The sequence below is a fragment of the Geotrypetes seraphini genome, chromosome 8 (genome assembly GCF_902459505.1).
Source record: "Geotrypetes seraphini chromosome 8, aGeoSer1.1, whole genome shotgun sequence".
Lineage (NCBI taxonomy): Eukaryota > Metazoa > Chordata > Amphibia > Gymnophiona > Dermophiidae > Geotrypetes > Geotrypetes seraphini.
The window spans coordinates 78921939-78941994 of record NC_047091.1 but is presented as its reverse complement, the minus strand read 5'-3'; the positions used below and the strand labels follow the sequence as shown (position 1 = coordinate 78941994).

The window sequence follows — 20056 nt, the reverse complement described above, 5'->3', positions numbered from 1 at the left end:
TTTACATGGGGGGGGGGGGGGGGAGGGTGTCAAAAAATGATGGGCCCCGGGTGCCACATACCCTAGGTACGCCACTGCCCCATTGTGATGCACAAACGAGACCCCCGTTTCCACTCGCTAATTATGGGCAGCTCTGGAGCTGCTGGTAACTGTTGTGCACACAAGCACAACTGCATTTTTTTTTTTTAAAAAACCTGCAACCCTGATGACAAGGGGTCCTGGTTTTGGGCCCTCCAGCTGTAGGATCCATGAGGTCCGCAGGAGTTTAAAAAAAAAACGAGGATCCTTGCGGACCCCACGCCAAGGCTGTTCTCTTTTTAAGGCCCTGCGCTTTTAGTTCTGCGGGGTCCGCTAGATCCTCTTTTAAACTTCTACCTTTGCCGGCTGCGGATCTTGACCGCAGAGATCCTCGTTTTAACTCCCTCGGACCTCACGGATCCCGCTAAGGGCGCGCGGTTCAGATCCGTGAGGTCCGCGTTTTACCCCGTCTCTCCTTAGGAATTTCCAAAGACGGTCCAGCGGCCTTTTCTCCAGGCAGCTCTCGAACATCCTCAACACGAGGACGTCAGCGAGGTCGAAGCCAGCCTAATGCATTAACTTCTCCAAAGGAAGGGAGAGAAGAGAGAGAAAACCCACGTGAAACCCATTCCCTTAAGTCAGGCGTTTCTCCGATCCCTTCCGAAATCCGATCCAATCTCTGTCGATCTCTTCCGCCCCTCTATGACGTAACTTCCTCCCCTCAGCTGCGACCTGCCCTAAAGTAGTAGAGAGACGAAAGTAATACCAGAGCGTGGGGGCGTCGGAGAAGAAAAGCTCCGGGTCTGGGCGACTTTAGAGAAGTCTGCAGGTAGGACGCGGGGGGGTGGGGAGCTTGAGGACGAGGGAGAGTAGGAGAAAGAAGGGGCAGTCAAATGAGTGTGATTTAATCTGCCTTTGAATACTCCTGTAGCACCTTTTTTGCGTCCACCCCCCCCCCCCTTCAGGAGCTTTTGACAGGGATCGTCCACTCTTTCCCGTGGAAAAAAAAATGACAGTATTTGCTGTTGTTGAGCAAAGCTCCTTGTAGCTTGCCAGTTTGGTTCCTTTCATATTGGCCCTCTCCCTTGGCTTTATATTTTTACTGATATATGGCCTTTGTGTTAGCTTTTGATGAAACTTCATTTACTCTGTACAGTTTTGGAGACTATACCTTAAATAAAGCTGTAAATAAGATGGAGTCCCTCCAGAAATGGCTCATAGTCTTGATCTTAAAGCATTTGGGAATAGACTTAAAGATCTTAATATGTATATTTGGGAAGAAAGGCACAAGGGGATGATTGAATACCTCTGACATAAATGCACAGGAGCGAGGCATCCTTCAGTTAAAAGGAAGTTCTGGAATGAAGGACATTAGAATAAGGTGAAAGGGGGGAGACTCAGGAGTAAATTGGATAGATGGTGCATGTTACATTTAACATGCAACATACTATATCTCCCCTGCCCCGCAACCACGATAAAACAACTTCAAACAATACAAAACACAGCCCTAAGACTTATCTAATCACTGAAGAAATATGACCGTATCACAAGCATACCACGAATCACATTGGCTCCCAATACAAGCCAGAGTACACTTCAAATTCCACTGCCTTCATTTCAAAGCTATAAACGGAGACAGCCCTACCTACTGGAACAATCGACTAACCCAAACCACCTCAACCAGACACAGGAGAACTCATACAATTTTCACACACCCACCAATCAAAAATGTCAAAAGAAGAAAAATGTATGATAACCTACTGGCCACCAGAGCAGCGAAACTGGACCGACAGCTCACCAATCTGCTGACGTCAACCACAGATTACAAAACCTTCAAAAAAGAAACAAAAAACCTACTCTTCAAAAAATACATAAAACCAATATAACACAATCAAACAGGCTCGGAACTCTTCCTGCAATTACGAACTACTCCTTAACAAATTAGAAAATGCTCAAACTCTTCCTAAGTACTTTTTAATATCTTAACAATATGTTTCTTCCTATTATCATAACAACTCTTATGTAATCCCGCCTTGAACTTCAAGGTAAAGGCGGAATAGAAATCACTAATGTAATGAATGGGCAGACCGGATAGGCCTTGTGGACTTTATCTGCCATTGTTGTCTCTGTTTCTGTTCCCTCAGAACTGGCTTTGCCCCTCTCCATCACAAAGACAAAATAAAACAACGTATCTAACAATGCATTTGAGTTAGAGAAATGGTGATACTTGATGAATCAGAAGAGAGACTCCAATTGCATATTTTATCATTTTATTTATAAATTTACTTTATATGGTCTGATTAGCTGCCCTTTGAGCAAATAAACATGGAAGCAGTGCATAAAGGCAATGAAAGAGAAAAACAAATAAGCACATAACACACAGAAAGAGAAGAACCATTCATAGAGTTGCAGCCACCCTCAGAGCTCAATGCTGAAAGACTGTTGGAAAAAAAGTCTTCATCACCACCTTAAATTTGCAAAAGCATGCTCCTGTCATAAGTAGAACAGCAAGGTATTCAATAGTGAAGGGTCTAAGAAAGCAAAAATAGGTCCAGTGCATTCAGTGTGAATCTTGGAAGGCAGCAGAATGGAAAGAAGATTAGCCCGAAAGGATCAAAGGCATCAGACAAGGCGCATAAGGGATCAAGCAGCCAAAAGAATGAAGTATTTTAATACGCAAGGCACCATGATTTAATATGAGAATTTTGAATTTTAATTCCATAACCAACAGAGATTCAGTACTGATTAGCAAGTAAAAGGGAAACATGACAGACAGCAGTTTCACAGTTATACTTTGAATCAGCTGAAAGCATTTGAATGCAGATGAGGGGAGTCATTTATTTCAGAATTAAAGTAATTGATCAGAGTCAGAACCAGGGTATGGATTAGTAATTTAAGATCCTTCATGTCCAGCAAATATTTAATGGAGTAAGTCTTGTAAAGAGTGCCAAAGGAGTTTCTAACTACTTCAGAAATCTTGGGGGAGAGTAAGGCATCTGAATAGAATCCTTAAATCAGAAGTACAAGTATACAATAATAAGATCACTGAGAATGGAAGGAGAAAGCAAGGGTACTGGTGCTTGACTTGAATCGTAAATAGATTTGGAACCAGTCTGAGATGAAAGCCAATCCGCATCACTCTTGAGGGACAAGAAGTCTAAAGAAGAGTGAAAAGAAGCCAAAATAAGAATATTATCTGCAATCAGTGCAGTTTAAGGTAGGGATGAAGACTTTCTTTTCAACATCCTTTTGAGCTTTGAACTCTGAGAGTGGCTGCTACTCTGGGACTGGTTCTGCTCTTTCTGTTGTGTGTGTGTTTTTCTCGTATGTATTATACAGTGCTTTCATATTCATTTGCTTGAAAGGCAGCTAACCAAATTGTGTAAAGTAAATTTGGAAATAAAATTATGAGAAACTGAAATCTGTATATGGACTAAAACCCCAGGGTTATATTAAAGTAACCAAAGGGTCAAGATAAATATTGAAAAGAACTGGAGCCAACATAAAATCCTGTGAAACACAGTAAGGAACTGGTGTGAGTTTGAGAAACAACTGCTAGCAGGTACCCTAAAATAGTAATCTTCCAAATAAGAACAAAAAGTTAAGTTATATATGTTCTTATAACCTGCCAAATCCTCGCCAGGTGAGTCCAAGGTGGGTTCATTTAAGAAGAATTCTATTACATAGAAGTAGATACATTGTGTAAACAACTTAGGAGATATAATGTGGAAAATAGAAGTTTTGGATTGAAAAGAGGTAGATTTGTTATATAATAATAAGATACAGGGCCTCTTCTATTAAACTGCGCTAGCAGTCACGCTGAATGACCCACGCTGCTTCCGACGCTCACTGAGTTCCTATGAGCTTCGGGAGCAGCACAGGCCATTCAGCGTGGCTCTCTGCGCTAAAAACTGCTAGCGCAGTTTAATAGAAGAGGAGAACAATGTTGCAGTAATAGGTATACCAAAATATAAGTTGGGCGTGCCCTAGGACATTGCAGGAAAGTTGACTCCCTAGACTCCACCAAAAATATACAACCCTCAAATCTAAATTTTTAAGATAAGGAGCACCCTCAGCGTGAGTTTAAAAGCTTTAAAGAGCAACTCAAAGAGCAGCCCTAGTGCTTAGAATAGCAAAGCCAGCAAACACTGAGCACACTTTAAAGCACCCAGGAGCACCCAGATGATGGTGTACGGCTGGCAGTGAGTGGTAATCTCTGCTCAGTGTTTGCTGGCTTTGCTATTCTAAGCACTAGAGCTGCTCTTTGAGTCGCTCTTTAAAGCTTTCAAACTCACCCTGAGGGTGCTCCTTATCTTAAAAATTTAGATTTGAGGTTTATATATTTTTGGTGGAGTCTAGGGAGTCAACTTTCCTGCAATGTCCTAGGGCACGCCCAACTTATATTTTGGTGTCTTTTAAGGATATTTTGTCATGGGGGTTTTGCTGCAGTAATAGGTACCGGTATATACAGTGTGGAAACCAGGATGAATTTGTATGTTACATAGCCGTGACTTGTATAGATGAATGGTTCCAACATTTGATTATGAATGTTTAAAGACTACAGTTATTAGTATCAAGGTTCTTACATTATACGAGGGTTTCTAAAGGCTACAGGTTGATTAGTAGCATTTGTTGTATATGTCTGAGCATGCAATGTAATTTTGGTTAGGCTACGTTCTTTGATATAGTTTTATTTATTTATTTACCTCCTCCTTTACGAATTTGTAGCGCGGGTTTTAGCGCCATCAGCGGCGGTAACTGCGCTGACGCTCATAGGAATTCTATGAACATCGGAGCAGTTACCGCCTCTGCCGGCGCTAAAACCTGTGCTACGTGTTAGTAAAGGAGGAGGTTAGTTTTATATCCCGTCCTCCCCAGGAGCCTAGAGCGGGTTACAATGATAGCGTACACAGTAGTTTTCAGGATCGATAACATACATGACAGTTTACAGGAATAATAACGAGCGACATAATCAGTACACACGCATTACAGAAAATTGCTACGGGATACGATAATATAAGTGTTATGGGGAAGCAAAGTGAATCTAAGAGTATACAAGCAATGAACACATTGTTTTATTGTTTTGTTCTGTGCTTTCTTATTTTATATTGCACCGTATTTTTCACTCAATAAGATGCACCTGACCATAAGACGCACCCTAGATTTAGAGGAGGAAAACAAGGTAAAAAAAACATTCTTGAGCAAATTTTCCCTGCCAGGCTCTGCACCCAAACCCACAATCCCTGCCAGGCTCTGTACCTTGTCCCCCCTCTGGTGGTCTAGTGGTAGACTGGGACAGGGCAGGCAGGCCTAGTGGCTGGCAGGCAGGGACAGGACACAGGGCAGGCAGGCAGGCAGGGGCGCCTCCCCCCCCCCCGGTACCTTTTTTAAATCCCGGCAGATGTGTCAAGATTGAGGACTGCGAGGTATTCACAGTGCCCGCAGGAGGTCTCCCTTACATAATTACCTTGCAGAAGCAGGAGTCTCGGGCCGTTTTTGTTGTCCATACACTGGCTTCAGACAAACCGGTAAGGGAGTTGTCTTGTTAGCCCCCAGAGCCATTTGGTCCCTTTTCAACATTGGTCGCAGTTGCTGACATCCTTCTCTCAATCAGCTGCAGCGTCGAAGGGCTTCCCTCTCCTGGCGGTACCTAGTTTGGGCCCTGAGGGGAAGGGGCGGTTGGAGAAGAGTGCGGCGTGGGGGATTTGTTAGCCTCCAGAGCCACTTGTTTTCTCAGTACTTTGGCCGTGTTTGCTGACTTCTTTTCCTGTCAGTCAACTGCAGTGGTGAAGGGTTACCGGTGTTACCTAGCGTGGGTCCTGAGGGGGAGGGCCCGTTGGTTCAAGTAGCTGCGGCGACGAAGGTCTTCCCTCCCCCGGTGGTACCTAGAATGGGCCCTGAGGGGGAGGAGGTAGAGGATGTGTGCGGCCTCGGCGCGTTTATAGCACGAAGCGAAGCCAGACTCAAGCCACTGTCCATGGAGTTTTCACGGTCCTAAACACCGCCCAGTTTCTTTATGATTCTCAATTTCTCACGCCTGCCTTGTTCACCGCTCTGCCTCTTGCTGCCGCAGCCGTCCAACAGGGGAAGGGCCGGGAGTACAAAAAGTTACCGGGGGGAGGGGGTGTGGTATTCACTCCATAAGACGCACCTTTATTTCCACCTTATTTGGGGGGGGGGGGGAGGAAAGTGTGTCTTATGTGCAAAAAATACGGTAGTTCTTTTATGAGCATGTTTATTTTTATACTAATTTTTATATTGCAAACTGCTTGGTCTTTTTGAATAAGGTAGTATATAAAACTATAATAAATGATAAACACTAAAGGCTAGATTCACTAAACAAACTGATTGGTTTGCGACCCCTTTGCGACCCGATTCACTAACCTTGTGGCTGATCACCTCCAATCCTATTCCGATCTGCGCATGCAAATGAGGGGAAACAGCATGCAAAGTAGGAAGAACGCGATTCACTAGCAAAAAGCAGGCACACCGACTGGGCTCGCCGATCCAAAAACAAGCAACTGTTCGGGACCAGTCGCTTCTGTAAAAACCCTGCTCTCTGACCTGATTCTCATGCTCTGGCCGCCCTGCTCTCTGCTCCTGTCTGTCCCGATCTCCTGCTTCTCTCTGCCCTGATCTCCTGCTCTGGCTGCCCTGCTCTTGTCCCAAATCTCGCCTGCCGCCCTGACTCTCCTGCCCTTCCCCGCACTGCGAGCCCGTGGTTTTAACCCACGGGTTTAAAGTGGGTTAAAACCATGGGCTTGCGAAAAAGTTAAAAAAAGATTTTTTGCTGCTCTGCCGGGCCCGGAGGTATCTGTGAATGTGTCAGGATCGCTAGAGAGCGATCCTGGCAGTCGGTTGGGGGCGTGATTCCAATCGCCCTCATTTGGATGAGGGCGATTCGTGAATCAGCCCCCCGGACACGGATCGGATCCGATCCCTCATGGATCGGATCCGATCCGTGCCCTTAGTGAATCTAGCCCTAGCAGTAGCCCACATTGATAACTTCCCCCTAGGTATCGCTACTTAGCAATAACAGATTCTCTTGGTGGTGAATGCTGAGATAATTTTTATATGCCTTTTACACATGTAAAACATGTTTTATATATGGGAAATGGTTTTTAAAAGCTAATTTGGTAAATATGCGTACATATTTTTAGTAGATCATGAATAGGCCTTACTGGAAGCATAGTTTGTGAAAAGTAAGGGCAGAATTGTGAGGTGAGTCACAGTTTTTTTTTAAAATAAAATGTGTGAGTTCTTGAAAGACCCATGTTTTCATGTTTTTTTGGAATTGGGTGTAATTGGAGGTTGTCCGAGTCTTTATGGGAAGTGTGTTAGTCAAAATATTTGCAGTGTGATGATTTGTATTTTACTCCTTTCAGAGTTGGGAAAGATAGGATGAGTTTCGATGATTTCTGGTTCTACCTAATAGTTTTGTGAATTTGGAGAAGCTTTCAGGGATGTCTCTATATAGAGATTTATATGTCAGGCAGCATAGTTTAAATTCTACTCGTTTCTCTACCATCGCGGGTGTTGCCTCCGTAAAGAGGCAAATCTTATCTGAGAGCCTTTCAGCAATATCGTTTACAAAAATGTTAAAAAGTACAGGCCCAAGTACTGAACCTTGAGGCACACCACTGGTAATATCCCTTTCCTCTGAGCGTTCTCCATTGACCACTACCATCTGTTGCCTTCCATTCAATCAGTTCCTGACCTAGTCCATCACTTTGGGGTCCATATCGAGGGCACTCAGTTTATTTAACAGACCCACATTCCCTTCTACAAGTGCATGTATACATTAGAAGCAGGAATACAACAGAGGACAGAAGAACCACTGGCCCAATACATAGTTCTGATAAGACAACATTAGGGTGGTATGGTTAATGCTGTCTGCAGCTCCTGCCAATCACCTGTTTCCTGTTGCCAGGATTTGGGCTGCAGCAGAATCTGTAGCACTGTTACGGGGATGTCCATAAGTTTTTATTATGTTTTATTTTTAAATATTTTGTGCTTATCTGTCTCTTTTGCCCACTGATGGAATTACATTTAGAAGTGATCTGGAACATGTGAATGAGATTGCATTTGTCAGAAGATACAGTTATATTAATCCATAGGCTACTTTGTATGTCTAAGTGTTTTGAAAACAAGCCCGTTAATGTAATTTCCACATTTACCGTATATTGTTTCTTCTGGTTTTTCAACATAGCAGGTTTGTTTTTTTCTCTGCCAATAGGCTGGTAATAAAAATTTTTTTACTATTTTATATTTGTGGGAAAATTTATTAGTAAATATGGCCTGCTGAGAAATGTGATGTGAGGTTAGGAAAAGTAGTATAGAGTTCTAACAGGACACAGAGACTGAATGTTGTCTTGGATTTTTCAGGGTAAAGTGGTGCTAATGTAAGAAACCTTTAAAATGAACCCTGCTGGGGAGCAGCTCAGAGATTCTCACAGTGAGTCTGAAGCTGGACGAGGAAGAAGAAACCAAAGAGTTGGGAATCCCAGGAGACGCCACGAGCAGGTCCAGTATAGTAACATAATATTTGACAACGTATAAAGACTCGCATGATCCACCAGGTCTGCCCAATAAGGCTGCCAGAGCTACACTCAGTCACTATCAAATATGATATAACAAATAGGGCAGTCTAACAATTGATAAAGAATGTTTTTTTTATAATTTTGGATAGTCACATTCATTCTCAATATTATGCCACTGACTTTGAGTGCTAAACAGGGTTATTGAGAGCTCAGGCTGAAGGTCTGAATAGGAGAGAAAGCTAATTAAATGTATTATATAGGCTAAATGCAGTTGTGTTGACTCTTCTGACGCTCCCTTGTGTTCAGCAGTTTGTGATTTAGATGTCTGGATCCTGTGTATGGATCACTGGAAGATGTTTCCAGTACTCACTAAAAAGTCCTGGATTTGGGGGAGGGAAATGGGAGAGGCCTAGTATGACAAAAGCAGATTAGCAAACTACTAGTGGATGAGAAGGTAGGGGAAGACTTCAAGCATGAGGCCCAAGAACCTCACTGCTTTAAGTTTTGTAAATATCTCAGCTTGTAACTGTTTTCAGAACCCAGACATCCGTTTGTCAAAGGCACTGTCTTATGCCCTACGCCATGGAGCAGCCAGTCTTGGTCTTCAGATGGGGGCAGGTATGTAATGATAAATATGATGGGAAATTACCTTGGGATAATCAATGTACTGTATATTCATGAGGGTACCTGGCATATCTCTAATACTGGAGCCTAGTACATTGGGGGAAGGAAGTGAAAGAAAGCAGATGTTTAAAGTCCCTGAAACTCTTGCAAGAAAAAGGAGTCTTCCTTGTTTAGTTATTTGGATTAATTCACACCTTTTCAGTAGTAACTCAGGCTAAATCACATTCAGATACAGTAGGTATTTCCTTGTCCTCAGAAGGTTTGCAATCTAAGACCCTTTTGTAATGTAATGTAATTTATTTCTTATATACCGCTACATCCGTTAGGTTCTAAGCGGTTTACAGAAAATATACATTAAGATTAGAAATAAGAAAGGTACTTGAAAAATTCCCTTACTGTCCCGAAGGCTCACAATCTAACTAAAGTACCTGGAGGGTAATAGAGAAGTGAAAAGTAGAGTTAGAGGAAAAATAAAAATAAAATAAACATTTTAACAAGACAGCATTGATCTAAATACTTTGGAAGGTAGAAGAGAGGAGAGAAAGGAATAGAAGCAGAAGGGGGAGCCGTTGAACAGTAGAATTCTGGAGAAATTTAAATGATAGAAATAGAACAAAACAAAGACAAAAGGCAAAACAATAGATAAGATTAAAGATAAATCATAAGCTGGAAAGAAAAATAAAATAAAACTTTGTCTTCAATCCACGGTTTCAGCGTCAGTGATGAAGTGGAGCAAGTAAGTTTAGGAGGAGCGATTGACGTTTCCAGAAAGGGCTTCTTCAGGGAAGAGACTTGGCAGACAGTCCCAGGATGCCTATGTCTCCTCCCCTGCGATGTTCTCCCATCCATGCATTCCCTCCCAGACACACTGCCCGTGCCCCAGCCGCTCCAAGGAGGCTGCCCCAGATGAGGCCCACGGTGAATGCAGGATTCTCTCCTATGCGGGAAAGCCGCCCGGAGCCGACAGTCGATCTTCTTAGCGGATTGCATGGGGGGAAGAGTTCACACTCTTGGTAGGATCGGGTCTGTGTGCTCTCGGTGGTTGTGGCTGGTCTCGTTGCTGCTTAGGTGTAAAAGCAGTTGATCTCCACTGCTGCTGATATTTAAAAGCAGGCAGATTGATCTCTCCAATGGACTGCAGGGGGAGGAGTTTACACTCCTGGCAGGATCGGGTCTGTGGGCTCTTGGTGGTTGCGGTAGGTCTCGCTGCTGCTTGTATGTAAAAGCAGTTGTTTTTCTACTGCTGCTGATATTTAAAGCAGGTAGATTGATCTCTTAAACGGGATATAGGGGGAGGAGCTCACATGCCTGGTTGGATCGGGGCAAGGGCTCCTATTATAGACAGCTGGTCTTGCTGCTACTTAGGTGTTAAAGCAGTTGATCTTCCTAGCGGACTGCAGGAGGTGTGGAGGTCACACTCCTGTCATGATCTGGTCTATGGGCTCTTGGTAGTTGCGGTTGGTCCCAATGCTGCTTAGGTGTAAAAGCAGTTGTTCTCCCACTGCTGCTGATATTTAAAAGCAGGTAGATTGATCTATCCAATGGAATGCTGGGGGAAGATCTTATATGTCTGGCTGGATCGTGGCAAAGGGTTCCCGGTAGTGGCGGCTGGTCCTATTGCTGCTTAGGTGTAAAAACAGTTGATCTTCTTATCGAATTGTAGGGGGGGCGGATCTCACATTCCTGGCAGGTTCGGGTCTGTGGGTTCTTGGTGGTTGCGGATGGACCCGCTGCTGCTTAGGTGTAAAAGCAGTTGTTTTCCCAATGCTGCTGATATTTAAAAGCAGGCAGATTGATCTCTCCAACAAATTGTATGGTGAAGAGCATACACGTCTGGCTGGATTGGGACAAAAGCTCTCGATAGTGGCGGCTGGTCTTGGTGCTGCTTAGGTGTAAAAGCAGTTGATCTCCTACTTCTGATAATATTTAAAAGCAAGCATATTGATTTTTCCAACGGAATGCTGGGGGAAGAGCTTACTTATCTGGCTGGATCAGGGCAAAGGGCTCTCGGTAGTGGTGGTTGGTCCTGTTGCTGCTTAGGTGTAAAAAACAGTTGATCTTCCTAGTGGACTGCAGGGGGAGGTGGAGCTTACACTCTTAGTTGGATCGGGTCTGTGTGCTCTTGGTAGTTGCGGATAGTTCCGCTGCTGCTGAGGTGTAAAAGCAGTTGATTTCCCACTGTTGCTGATATTTAAAAGCAGGTAGATTGATCTCTCCAATGGACTGCAGAGGGAGGAGCTCACATGCCTGGCTGGATCGGGGCAAAGGGTTCTTGGTAGTGGTGGCTGGTCCTGCTGCTGCTTAGGTGTAAAAGCAGTTGATTTTCCAAGCGAACTGCAGGGAGGGTGGAGCTCATATTTTTGCAGGACCGGGACTGTGGGTTTTTGGTGGGTTGGTCCCGTTGCTGCTTAGGTGTAAAAGCAATTGATCTCCCACTGCTGCTGATATTTTCTAGCGTAATAGGTATATCATTCCTGAACTCTTGGGTAGTCAACCCCTTCCTGCGAGATCTGTGCAGAGAGCATCAATAGCATTTTCTTTGCTCTGCCTCCCATCATTCTGGGCTGTCCTCAGTATGTCTCTCTATATGCAAGTTTATAGAAGCCTGTCTGTTCTGCATGTTTCTTTTTTATTTAATTCAGGGTTTATTTGTTTTTAATCCAATCGTGAGGCTTTTTGTTGGGGCTGCAGAGGCTCCGTGCTTGGGACCTCACTGGCTGCAGGAGAGCTCACACTCTAAGGTCAGAAGTCTGTAGATAAGGGCAGACTGCGTTGCAGTGCACCCGCTTGGCCTGCACTAACAGTTTGAGAGCTCATGGACCGGTCGCTGGGAGCAAGGCTCGCCCCAGGTTCTGTCCGCAGTGGGATTGAGCGCAGGCTCAGTGGCTCTGTGGTGTTATTTTGTTTACCAAAATCAGGGCTGACTGTGTTTCCTCCCTCTTCTGTGTGTGCAGGTCCCGCGGAAAGTTGAGGTCTCTGGCCGGTCAGAGAGGTAGTCAGAAGAAGCAAGCAATCAAGATCAAGACTTGTTTGAGGCAGAAGTTCTCCCATTTCTCTAGCTGCAGTTTCAGCCCAGGTAGCTCCCAGCACAAGCATGGCCTAGTGAGTACAAGACTGACAGCCTGGGGAAGAAAATCCCCGGGGGTCCTGAAAAGTAATTTTTTTTTCAGGGGGAATGTTCTTGGGCTAAAGCTAGGGTCTGCTACCTTCTAAAAATCATAACATCGCTATTTTTTTTGACCCTCAGTGTAGCTCCCATAGGCCATTTTTGCCACTAAAATCTCTGCTGTGGTGGCCATATTGAATTTTCCAATTTGAAATTAAAAGCCTCTATCTGCCTCAAAACACCTCAATTTTGCTTAAAATCAGGTGGGATGGAGGACTACTCAGCCAAGATACTTCAAATTTCTGCCAGATTTGTGCTGGATGGTGGGCCGAGGATCATCCATGTTCCACTTACCACATGGCACATGAGGGTGGCAAGGGTGGCAGTGGTGGCTTTGGGCTTAGCCCCCTCTAGTTCCTATGGGGGTATGGGTTCCCAGATGGCTCGAGTCTAGGTCAGAAATTCTGGTTAGAGCTGGGAAAAAACATAAAAAATGTTCCTGTCTAAGCTTAATAAAACCATTGAAGGAACAAGGTAAATTGTAGAGAATAACTTTTTTAAACCAAATATTACTGACGGGAACAAGCCTCAGAAAACGGAGTAATTTATCTCATACTGTAATTTCTTCAAAGAGAAGGAAGAGGTTTTTTTTTCTCTCTCTCTACTCCTGATGACATCACAGGCTTGAACCCATCCTTCCTACCATTATTTAAACCAGGGATGTCCAACCTGTGGCCCAGTGAAATATTTTGTGCGGCCTCGGTCGAGGGCAATGCAGTGTTTTCCTCTGCTGCCCCCAGGTGTTTACCGTCTTGCCAGCTCCTTCCTCTGTCTTGCTGCAGCGTTTGCGTGTTTGTGCGGCCCCAGAAACATTTTTTTTCGGCCAGTGCAGCCCAGCGAAGCCAAAAGGTTGGACACCCCTGATTTAAACTATCAATTCATTACAATACTTAATTAATTACTTTATTAATAATTCATAAATTAATTCCTTATTAGTATCTTCTTATTTAATCTAATCTAAATCTTAAACGCTTCATCAAATTTTAATATTTCATTGAATTATTCTTAAAATCTCATAACTAGCTAAGGGTTCTCTAAAAGACTGTTAAAAAGAACTGATGTGATGCGATGTGAGCTGGCCTACCAAAGTCCCTGAGGCTGCCTCATGAAACTGCAGCTAAACTACTGCTTAGGGGCAGCTGTGTGCCGAAGTTAAAAGCACACAGAGCTGCTGCTAGGCTAAATAGAGGAAACATTTTCTGGAGAGGGAAGGGAGAAGGGGTACTCCTGGACAGGGGAGGAGGTAGGGGAAGGGGTACTGCTGGATAGGGAAGGGAAGAGAGGTACTGTTTGATAAGGGGAGGAGGAAAGGGAGAAGGGGTACTGCTGGACAGGGGAGAAAGGAAAATAAGAAAGAAACAGCTGGCAGGGAGATTAGAGGAGGGGAAGGAGTTAGGATGGAATGGAAAGATCAGTTGAGGGAAAGGGGAGAGACAGAGGAATGAGAAAGTAGAGAGAGATTGATGTTGGGTAGGGGGGTCAAATGAGAAATAAGGAGAGAGGGACAAAGATGCTAGATCTGGTGTAGGAGAGATAATAATGATGAGAACAGAATGAATCATGTAAAAAGGAGAGAGGGGCATAGAAAGAAGGCAGATACCATATGGAAGAGGGAGAGGGCAGACAGTGGATGGAAGGGGCAGATGCTGGATTGAAGAGACAGGGCAGACGATGAATGGAAGTGAGTGAAAAGACGATGAAAGCAGAAACCAGAGACGACAAAAGGTAGAAAAAATAATTTTTATTTCTTTCTTGTGATTAGAATATATCAGATTTGAAATATGTATCCTGCTAGAGCTGGTGTTTGACATAACTGGGAACTGCAAAGCCCAGGCAGTGCTTCTTTAGCTTCCAGCTGGCTTAGGGCTCTCTCTGACCAGGGGGCAGTTGCCCTACTTGCACTCCCCTAACACTGTCATGTGTAACTGCAGTATTCTGTTAGCATGATATTTCTGTGTAACATTCTGTAATAATTTGGCTTATTCAGTTTTCTTGATAGTAGAGGGGATATATGTGTAGGGGAGGGAAGACAGGGGTTTGTTGATCCTTGCCCTGTATTATTTGTATTTATAAAATGACAATTGTACAGAATATTGTTTCTTTTTATTTCTGTTGGTCCATAGGTGTAAAAAGGTTGAAGAATACTGGTCTAGATGACCTCATGGCGAGCATGTAGGATTGCAAACCAGTCTTTACCTGACAGTAGATCAATAACTCCGAGGGGGTCAGGTCAGGGTACTTTTCACAGCTCTAGGAGTTTCTGCCAGTACTCTGGGAAACACATCAGTCCAGAGATCATCTCAAGGCATGAGACAGAGATTTGGAGGTGCCAAGTTCCCTCAGTCATTGTGATCTCACACCACAACTGCTCCCAAGAAGCAGGTGTGATGCCAGGACAGCAGTCAAACCTCCAAAGGTCAGAGGGAGGTTAGCAGCCTATTGGGGAGCATGGACATTTAAGACCGCTGGAGATTATTCAGGATGGGTACAAGCTCGAGTTTTTTTGTCCACTCCCAGACCTTTTTGTGGACTCTTTTGCAGGGAGACCAGAAAAAGCAGTCAAAGTTTGAAGAACAGTGAAGAGTCTGCTGGATCTAGTGGCCAAAGAGCCCATGCCAGACGAAGAATCGGGCTTAGGCCCAAAAGAGACTCGGAAAACTGGAGACTGATTCTAGAACTCAAGTCAGTCAATGCGGCTCTCAAAATGCCCTGCCTCTGCATGGAGACAGTGCAGTTGGTCATTGCCTCAGTGGTGCCAGGAAAATTTCTTGCCTTTCTGGATTTTACAGAGGCCTCTCTGCACATTCCCATCTTTCTAGAGCACAGGAGATTCTTACGTTCCATGCTCTGGAGCAGAACTTCCAGTTCTCGGCCCTACTGTTTGGCCTGGCCATGGCACCACGTACCTTCACCAAGGTAATGGTGGTAGTGGCAATGCACCTCCGCAAGATGGGGATAAAGGTGCATGCAATCTAGATGATTGACTGAAAAGAGCTCCATCTGAAGCTTAAGGAAGGTCAGCAATGCAGCGGGTTTTTCAGCTCCTGCAAGACCTGGACTGAGTGGTCACTTTCAGAAAAGCCACCTGGAACCAACACAATGCCCAGAGTATCTAGAGATCCTGTTCGACACGAAGGAGCACAATATTTTTCTGCCAGAAGCTTGCAGAGTGAAACTTGTGAGACAGATCACAGTTTTGGAATAGGTCGGCCCTGACAGCTTGGCATTACCTGCATGTGCTAGGGTTGATGATAGTAACTATAGATGTGGTCCCCTTGTCAAGAGCATACCTATGTCCTCTCCAGAAGGCACTTCTTTCCTGCTGGTGTCCACAAAGGGATGTGTTGGGTTTGCTTGTACCTTGGATAGCGAAGGCATGGCGCAGTTTGAACTAGTGGCTGAAGCTTCAGTCCTTGACTCGAGGGGTGCCACTCCACATCCTTTCATGGGTAATCCTGACTATGGATGTCAGTCTGTATAGATGGGGAGTGCATTGTGAGGGGTGTCCAATGCAGGGATGCTGGTCCCCCTCCCAGAAGAAGTGGTTGATCAACTGGTTGGAACTGAGCCATCTGGCTTGTGTTGCAGACGTTCAGACACAAGCTGCAGAACAAAGCTATGTGAGTTTTCTCAGACAATGCAACAGCAGTAGCTTATGTTAATCAGCAGGGGGGCACCAAGAGTGCGGCTCTACACCAGCCCAACTTCTGTTTTAGTGGGTGGAGATCCTCCTATTAGCTTTCTTGGTGGCACATGTAGCAGGAGTGGATAATGTGCAAGCAGATTTCCTCGGCCGAAAAACTCTAGATCCTAGGGAATGGATGCTCTCTCCAGAAACATTCGATAGCATCGTGAGCCATTGGGAATGATTGAAGTTTGATTTAATGGTATTGGCGGACAACAAGAAAATAGCGTGGTTCTTCAGCAGAAGATACGAACCAAGAAGCAATGGCTTGGATGCCGTGGTGCAACTATGGCCAAGGGAAGAGCTCCTATATGTCTTCTCTCCATGGCCTATGATAGGCAGAGTCCTGCAAAGAATACGGTTGCACTCAGGTCTGGTTGTTCTAGTCATGCCAGACTGACTGAGGCATCCATGGGACACAGATCTCATCTGTCTGGAGAGGGACTGGACTCTCAGTCTATCATGCCACCCAGGACTTCTCATGTTGGGCCCAATTGCCCTGGAGGATCCGGAGCGCTTTAGTCTTATGGCATGGCTCTTGAGTGCTCAACCTTGGTATGAAAAGGCTATTTGGATGTGGTGATTGTCACTCTCTTACGATCCAAGAAGCAGTCGACTTTAGACGCCTATATGAAAGCCTAGAAATGTTTCTGGATCTGGTGCACACAGAAAAGTGAGGATTGGTTTTCAGCTTTGATTTCTTTGGTCATCGCATTCCTGCAGGAGGGACTTGAAAAAGGGCTGGCAGTAGGGCTACCTCAGGTTTCAAGTAGCAGGTCTTTCGTGCTTCAGATCTTAAGGGAACAAGAAGTCCTTAGCTTCGTACTCAGATGTGGACAGGTTTCTGAAGTGGGCTTTGCATTTGTGTCCTCCAGTACAATACCTCTTTCCATCGTGGAGTCTTAATCTGGTCCTGTGAGTACTCGCTAAAGCTCCATATGAGCTTCTGGGTCAGGCATCTTTAGTGGCAGTCACTTCAGCTCAGCGGGAGTCAGAACTGTAAGCTCTCTCATGCAGAGAACCTTTTCTCAGAATATCAGAGTATGGAGAGATACTGCGCACTGTACCATGCTTTCGGCAAAAATAAGTTTCCAATTTTCATGTCAACCAAGAAGTACAGCTACCTGCCTTCATGTCCTTGGGTTCCAAGAAGGGGAACAAAGTCCTGAAACTACTGGATGTTCAGAGTTCTGCTTCATTATCTGGAAATGATGAATGAGTTTCAACTGTCAGATCATCTCTTCATACTGGCAGGCACAGCCCATAAGGGTCGACCAGCTTATAAGGTGACCATTTCAAGATGGATTTGTATGGCCATTTCTTCAGCTTATTTCAGGAGTGGAAAGCAACCTCCTGTATCCTTAAAGGCGCATTCCACTAGGGAAGTACCATCCTCCTGGGTGAAAGCTACAGCAGTTTCTCCTGAGGAGATTTGCAGAGTGGCCACATGATCCTCCCTCCATACTTTCACAAAATTTTACAAGGTGGACGTGGTGGCCAAATTGGGCTCTATTTGGATCGTTCATACTTTCAGCAGGCTCATCTGTCCTGCCCTAGATTCTGGAGAGTGTTTTGATATGTTCCAAGGGTTCAGGAATGATGTGCCTATTGCACTAGAAGGGTAGATTAGGTACTTACCTTGGTAATCTTCTTTCTAGTAGAAAGGTACATCATTCCTGAAGCCCACCCTGTCTGATGTTATTTAGCCTGCTTTCTGCCTCCGACAAGCCAGGAAGTCCAGTTTGCTTGCTCCTTTCCTTTATCCAGTAGGGACAAAGGATAGGTGAAGACACAACCATTTCAGTGCATTCAAAGGGTATCATTCAGAACCGTAAGACTGTTAGTACAGATGGCACTCAGGTAGGTGGCTAGCCATTCCACCTTGTTATATGTTTAACCGTTTATATGTTTCAATGGTTCATGTTCTGAGTATTAACTATTATATGATGGGAGCAGAAAAGACTTATTTCTCAGGGAGTATCCCTGTACCCCTCCCTCTTATGTTTCCTCTCTAGGGCTGACCATTCGCTTTGATACGAACTGAGGAGATACAGGACAGCCCAGAGTGATAGGAGGCAGAGCAAAGAAAATGCTAATGAGGCTCTTTACACAAATCTCACAGAAAGGGATTGACTACCCAAGAGTTCAGGAATGATATGCCTATCTACTAGAAAGAAGATTACCAGGATAAGTATCTAATCTTCCCTTTTATCAATTCTCGGTAGCGAGTGCCATGTGTCAAATGCACTGAAGCCCATTCAATCCCTATGGGCTTTGATGCATTTGCTGTGCTGTTCTGCACTATTTGACTTGATAAAAGAAGCCCTAAATTTGGACCTGGAGGGTAAAGTGGTATGCTTAAGGTCACAAGGAGTCTCAGTGGGAATTAAACCTTTTTTTTTTTCTCCAGATGGCTTCCTGTACCTGGATGAAATGCTCTGCCACCCACAGTTCCACTCGTACACGCAAGAAGATGTTTTGCGTGTGGTAGAGACAAACAGTAAGAAGCGATTTGCTGTGCGACCACACCCTATCGATGGCAGACTACAAATACGAGCCAATCAGGGACATTCTATCCAGGTGTGTTCTCTGTATCTGAATATGCCAGGCTGTGATGAAAAAGGTTAAGGCCTGAAAATGTAGACCTTTAAAATAAGTATAGGAACTAGCCCTTGGATAGTCTTGATGCATGGGTTTATGCCACCTTACCAGCAGATGGAGATAGAGGGCCACAACTTTTAACTGATATCATCACTGGCCAAGCACTTGCCATTATGTGGATGTCAGCAACGGAATGGGGGAGCCCAAATTATCAACTATAAAAATTGAAAATATATCCCAATCCCCCTTCATCAGAGAAAGAAGGGGAATTACAATGTAGAAAATCCATAGGATTTCTCTATGGTCAGAGGGAATGAAAACTATCAATATGATCTGAGGAATTTTTGAAGGCGCTAGTCCTCTGTAGCCATAGACTTCCTGTGAGTTCTGGATTTGTCTAGCAGGATTCAAGGGAAGAAAATTGACACTAAGATCAACTTTCTCATAGAAACATAGAAAGATGACGGCCAGATAAGAGCTATAGTCCATCAAGTCTGCCCACACCATTTGCCTCTTAAGTCTACTGACCCCCTAAAGTACAATTGTAATTATACTGTCACTCTACTGACCCGCTCATTCAAGTCCTAGTGACCCTATCCCTTGGCATGACCTCGTAGGGATCGTATATTCTCCTTCCTTTATCATCCTGCTGGATCAGTCCAGATGCACGGGAAGCACTCGAGCCCTTTCTAATTGGAAATGGGAAGAAGCCAAATCTGGAGGAGTGACTTGGGACTGAAAAGAAGCACAGTTCTGAATTGAGGAACAACTTTTGAAATGATATTCAAAACTACCACTAAAGATCCTTCCCGATATGAAGAGGAAATAACTGGTATATTCCTCTCAGAGAAAATGGGGAGGAAGGTTATTATTCAGGGCAAAATCCAGATGCTATATGAACTGAGGGCATGATATTCAACTGGACCTAGAGCCGTCCTCTGTTGTATTTATTTGTTCACCATTTACTATACCGCTGCTACTGATGCAGGACTGAGCAGTTTATAGTCTAATAAACATATACATGAAACATGACGAAGGCCATAAGGGCAGCAGCAATGGGAGGAAACAGCTTCTGCAGGCTACCTTTTAAGGCCCATTGATAGAAAGGGCTGTGGACCCACTTCTGATTGAGTCTACTTCTTTAGTCCATAGTGATTGGTCTCCAAAACAACCTGATTCTCTGGTCCTGGATGGTGAGTAGTTTCTGTACTTCAGACGAGTTAGGGATTGAAGCTGGTGGTCTGTTGCATAAATAAATTCCATATCTTTGTTCTTCTTTTTGAGTTTTCATGGTTTGACTTCTCAGAATGATCTTAAGACATGAAAATATTTGGTATACTCGTAAATAATTAATCAAAAATATGAATTATCCTGCTACTCCATGCTTACCTTTCTAGGAATAAAAACTTGGAAAGGCCTTAC

General features: G+C 44.3%; 1 protein-coding gene across 4 annotated transcripts in view; it reads left to right on the top strand.

Moving 5' to 3' along the window:
• The first annotated feature begins 700 nt into the window (after positions 1–700).
• Positions 701–20056, top strand: part of TRPT1 (tRNA phosphotransferase 1) — a 40224-nt gene continuing 20868 nt past the window's right edge. For all 4 annotated transcript variants that reach the window (XR_004540285.1, XR_004540286.1, XM_033954018.1 and 1 more), the window contains exons 1-4: positions 701–847; positions 8404–8541; positions 9095–9176; positions 18444–18613. Coding sequence is in view for 2 of the 4 variants with exons in the window: in XM_033954018.1 (XP_033809909.1) it covers positions 8437–8541; positions 9095–9176; positions 18444–18613 (357 nt within the window). In the remaining 2 variants the exon portion in view is untranslated. The remainder of the gene's footprint in view (positions 848–8403; positions 8542–9094; positions 9177–18443; positions 18614–20056) is intronic.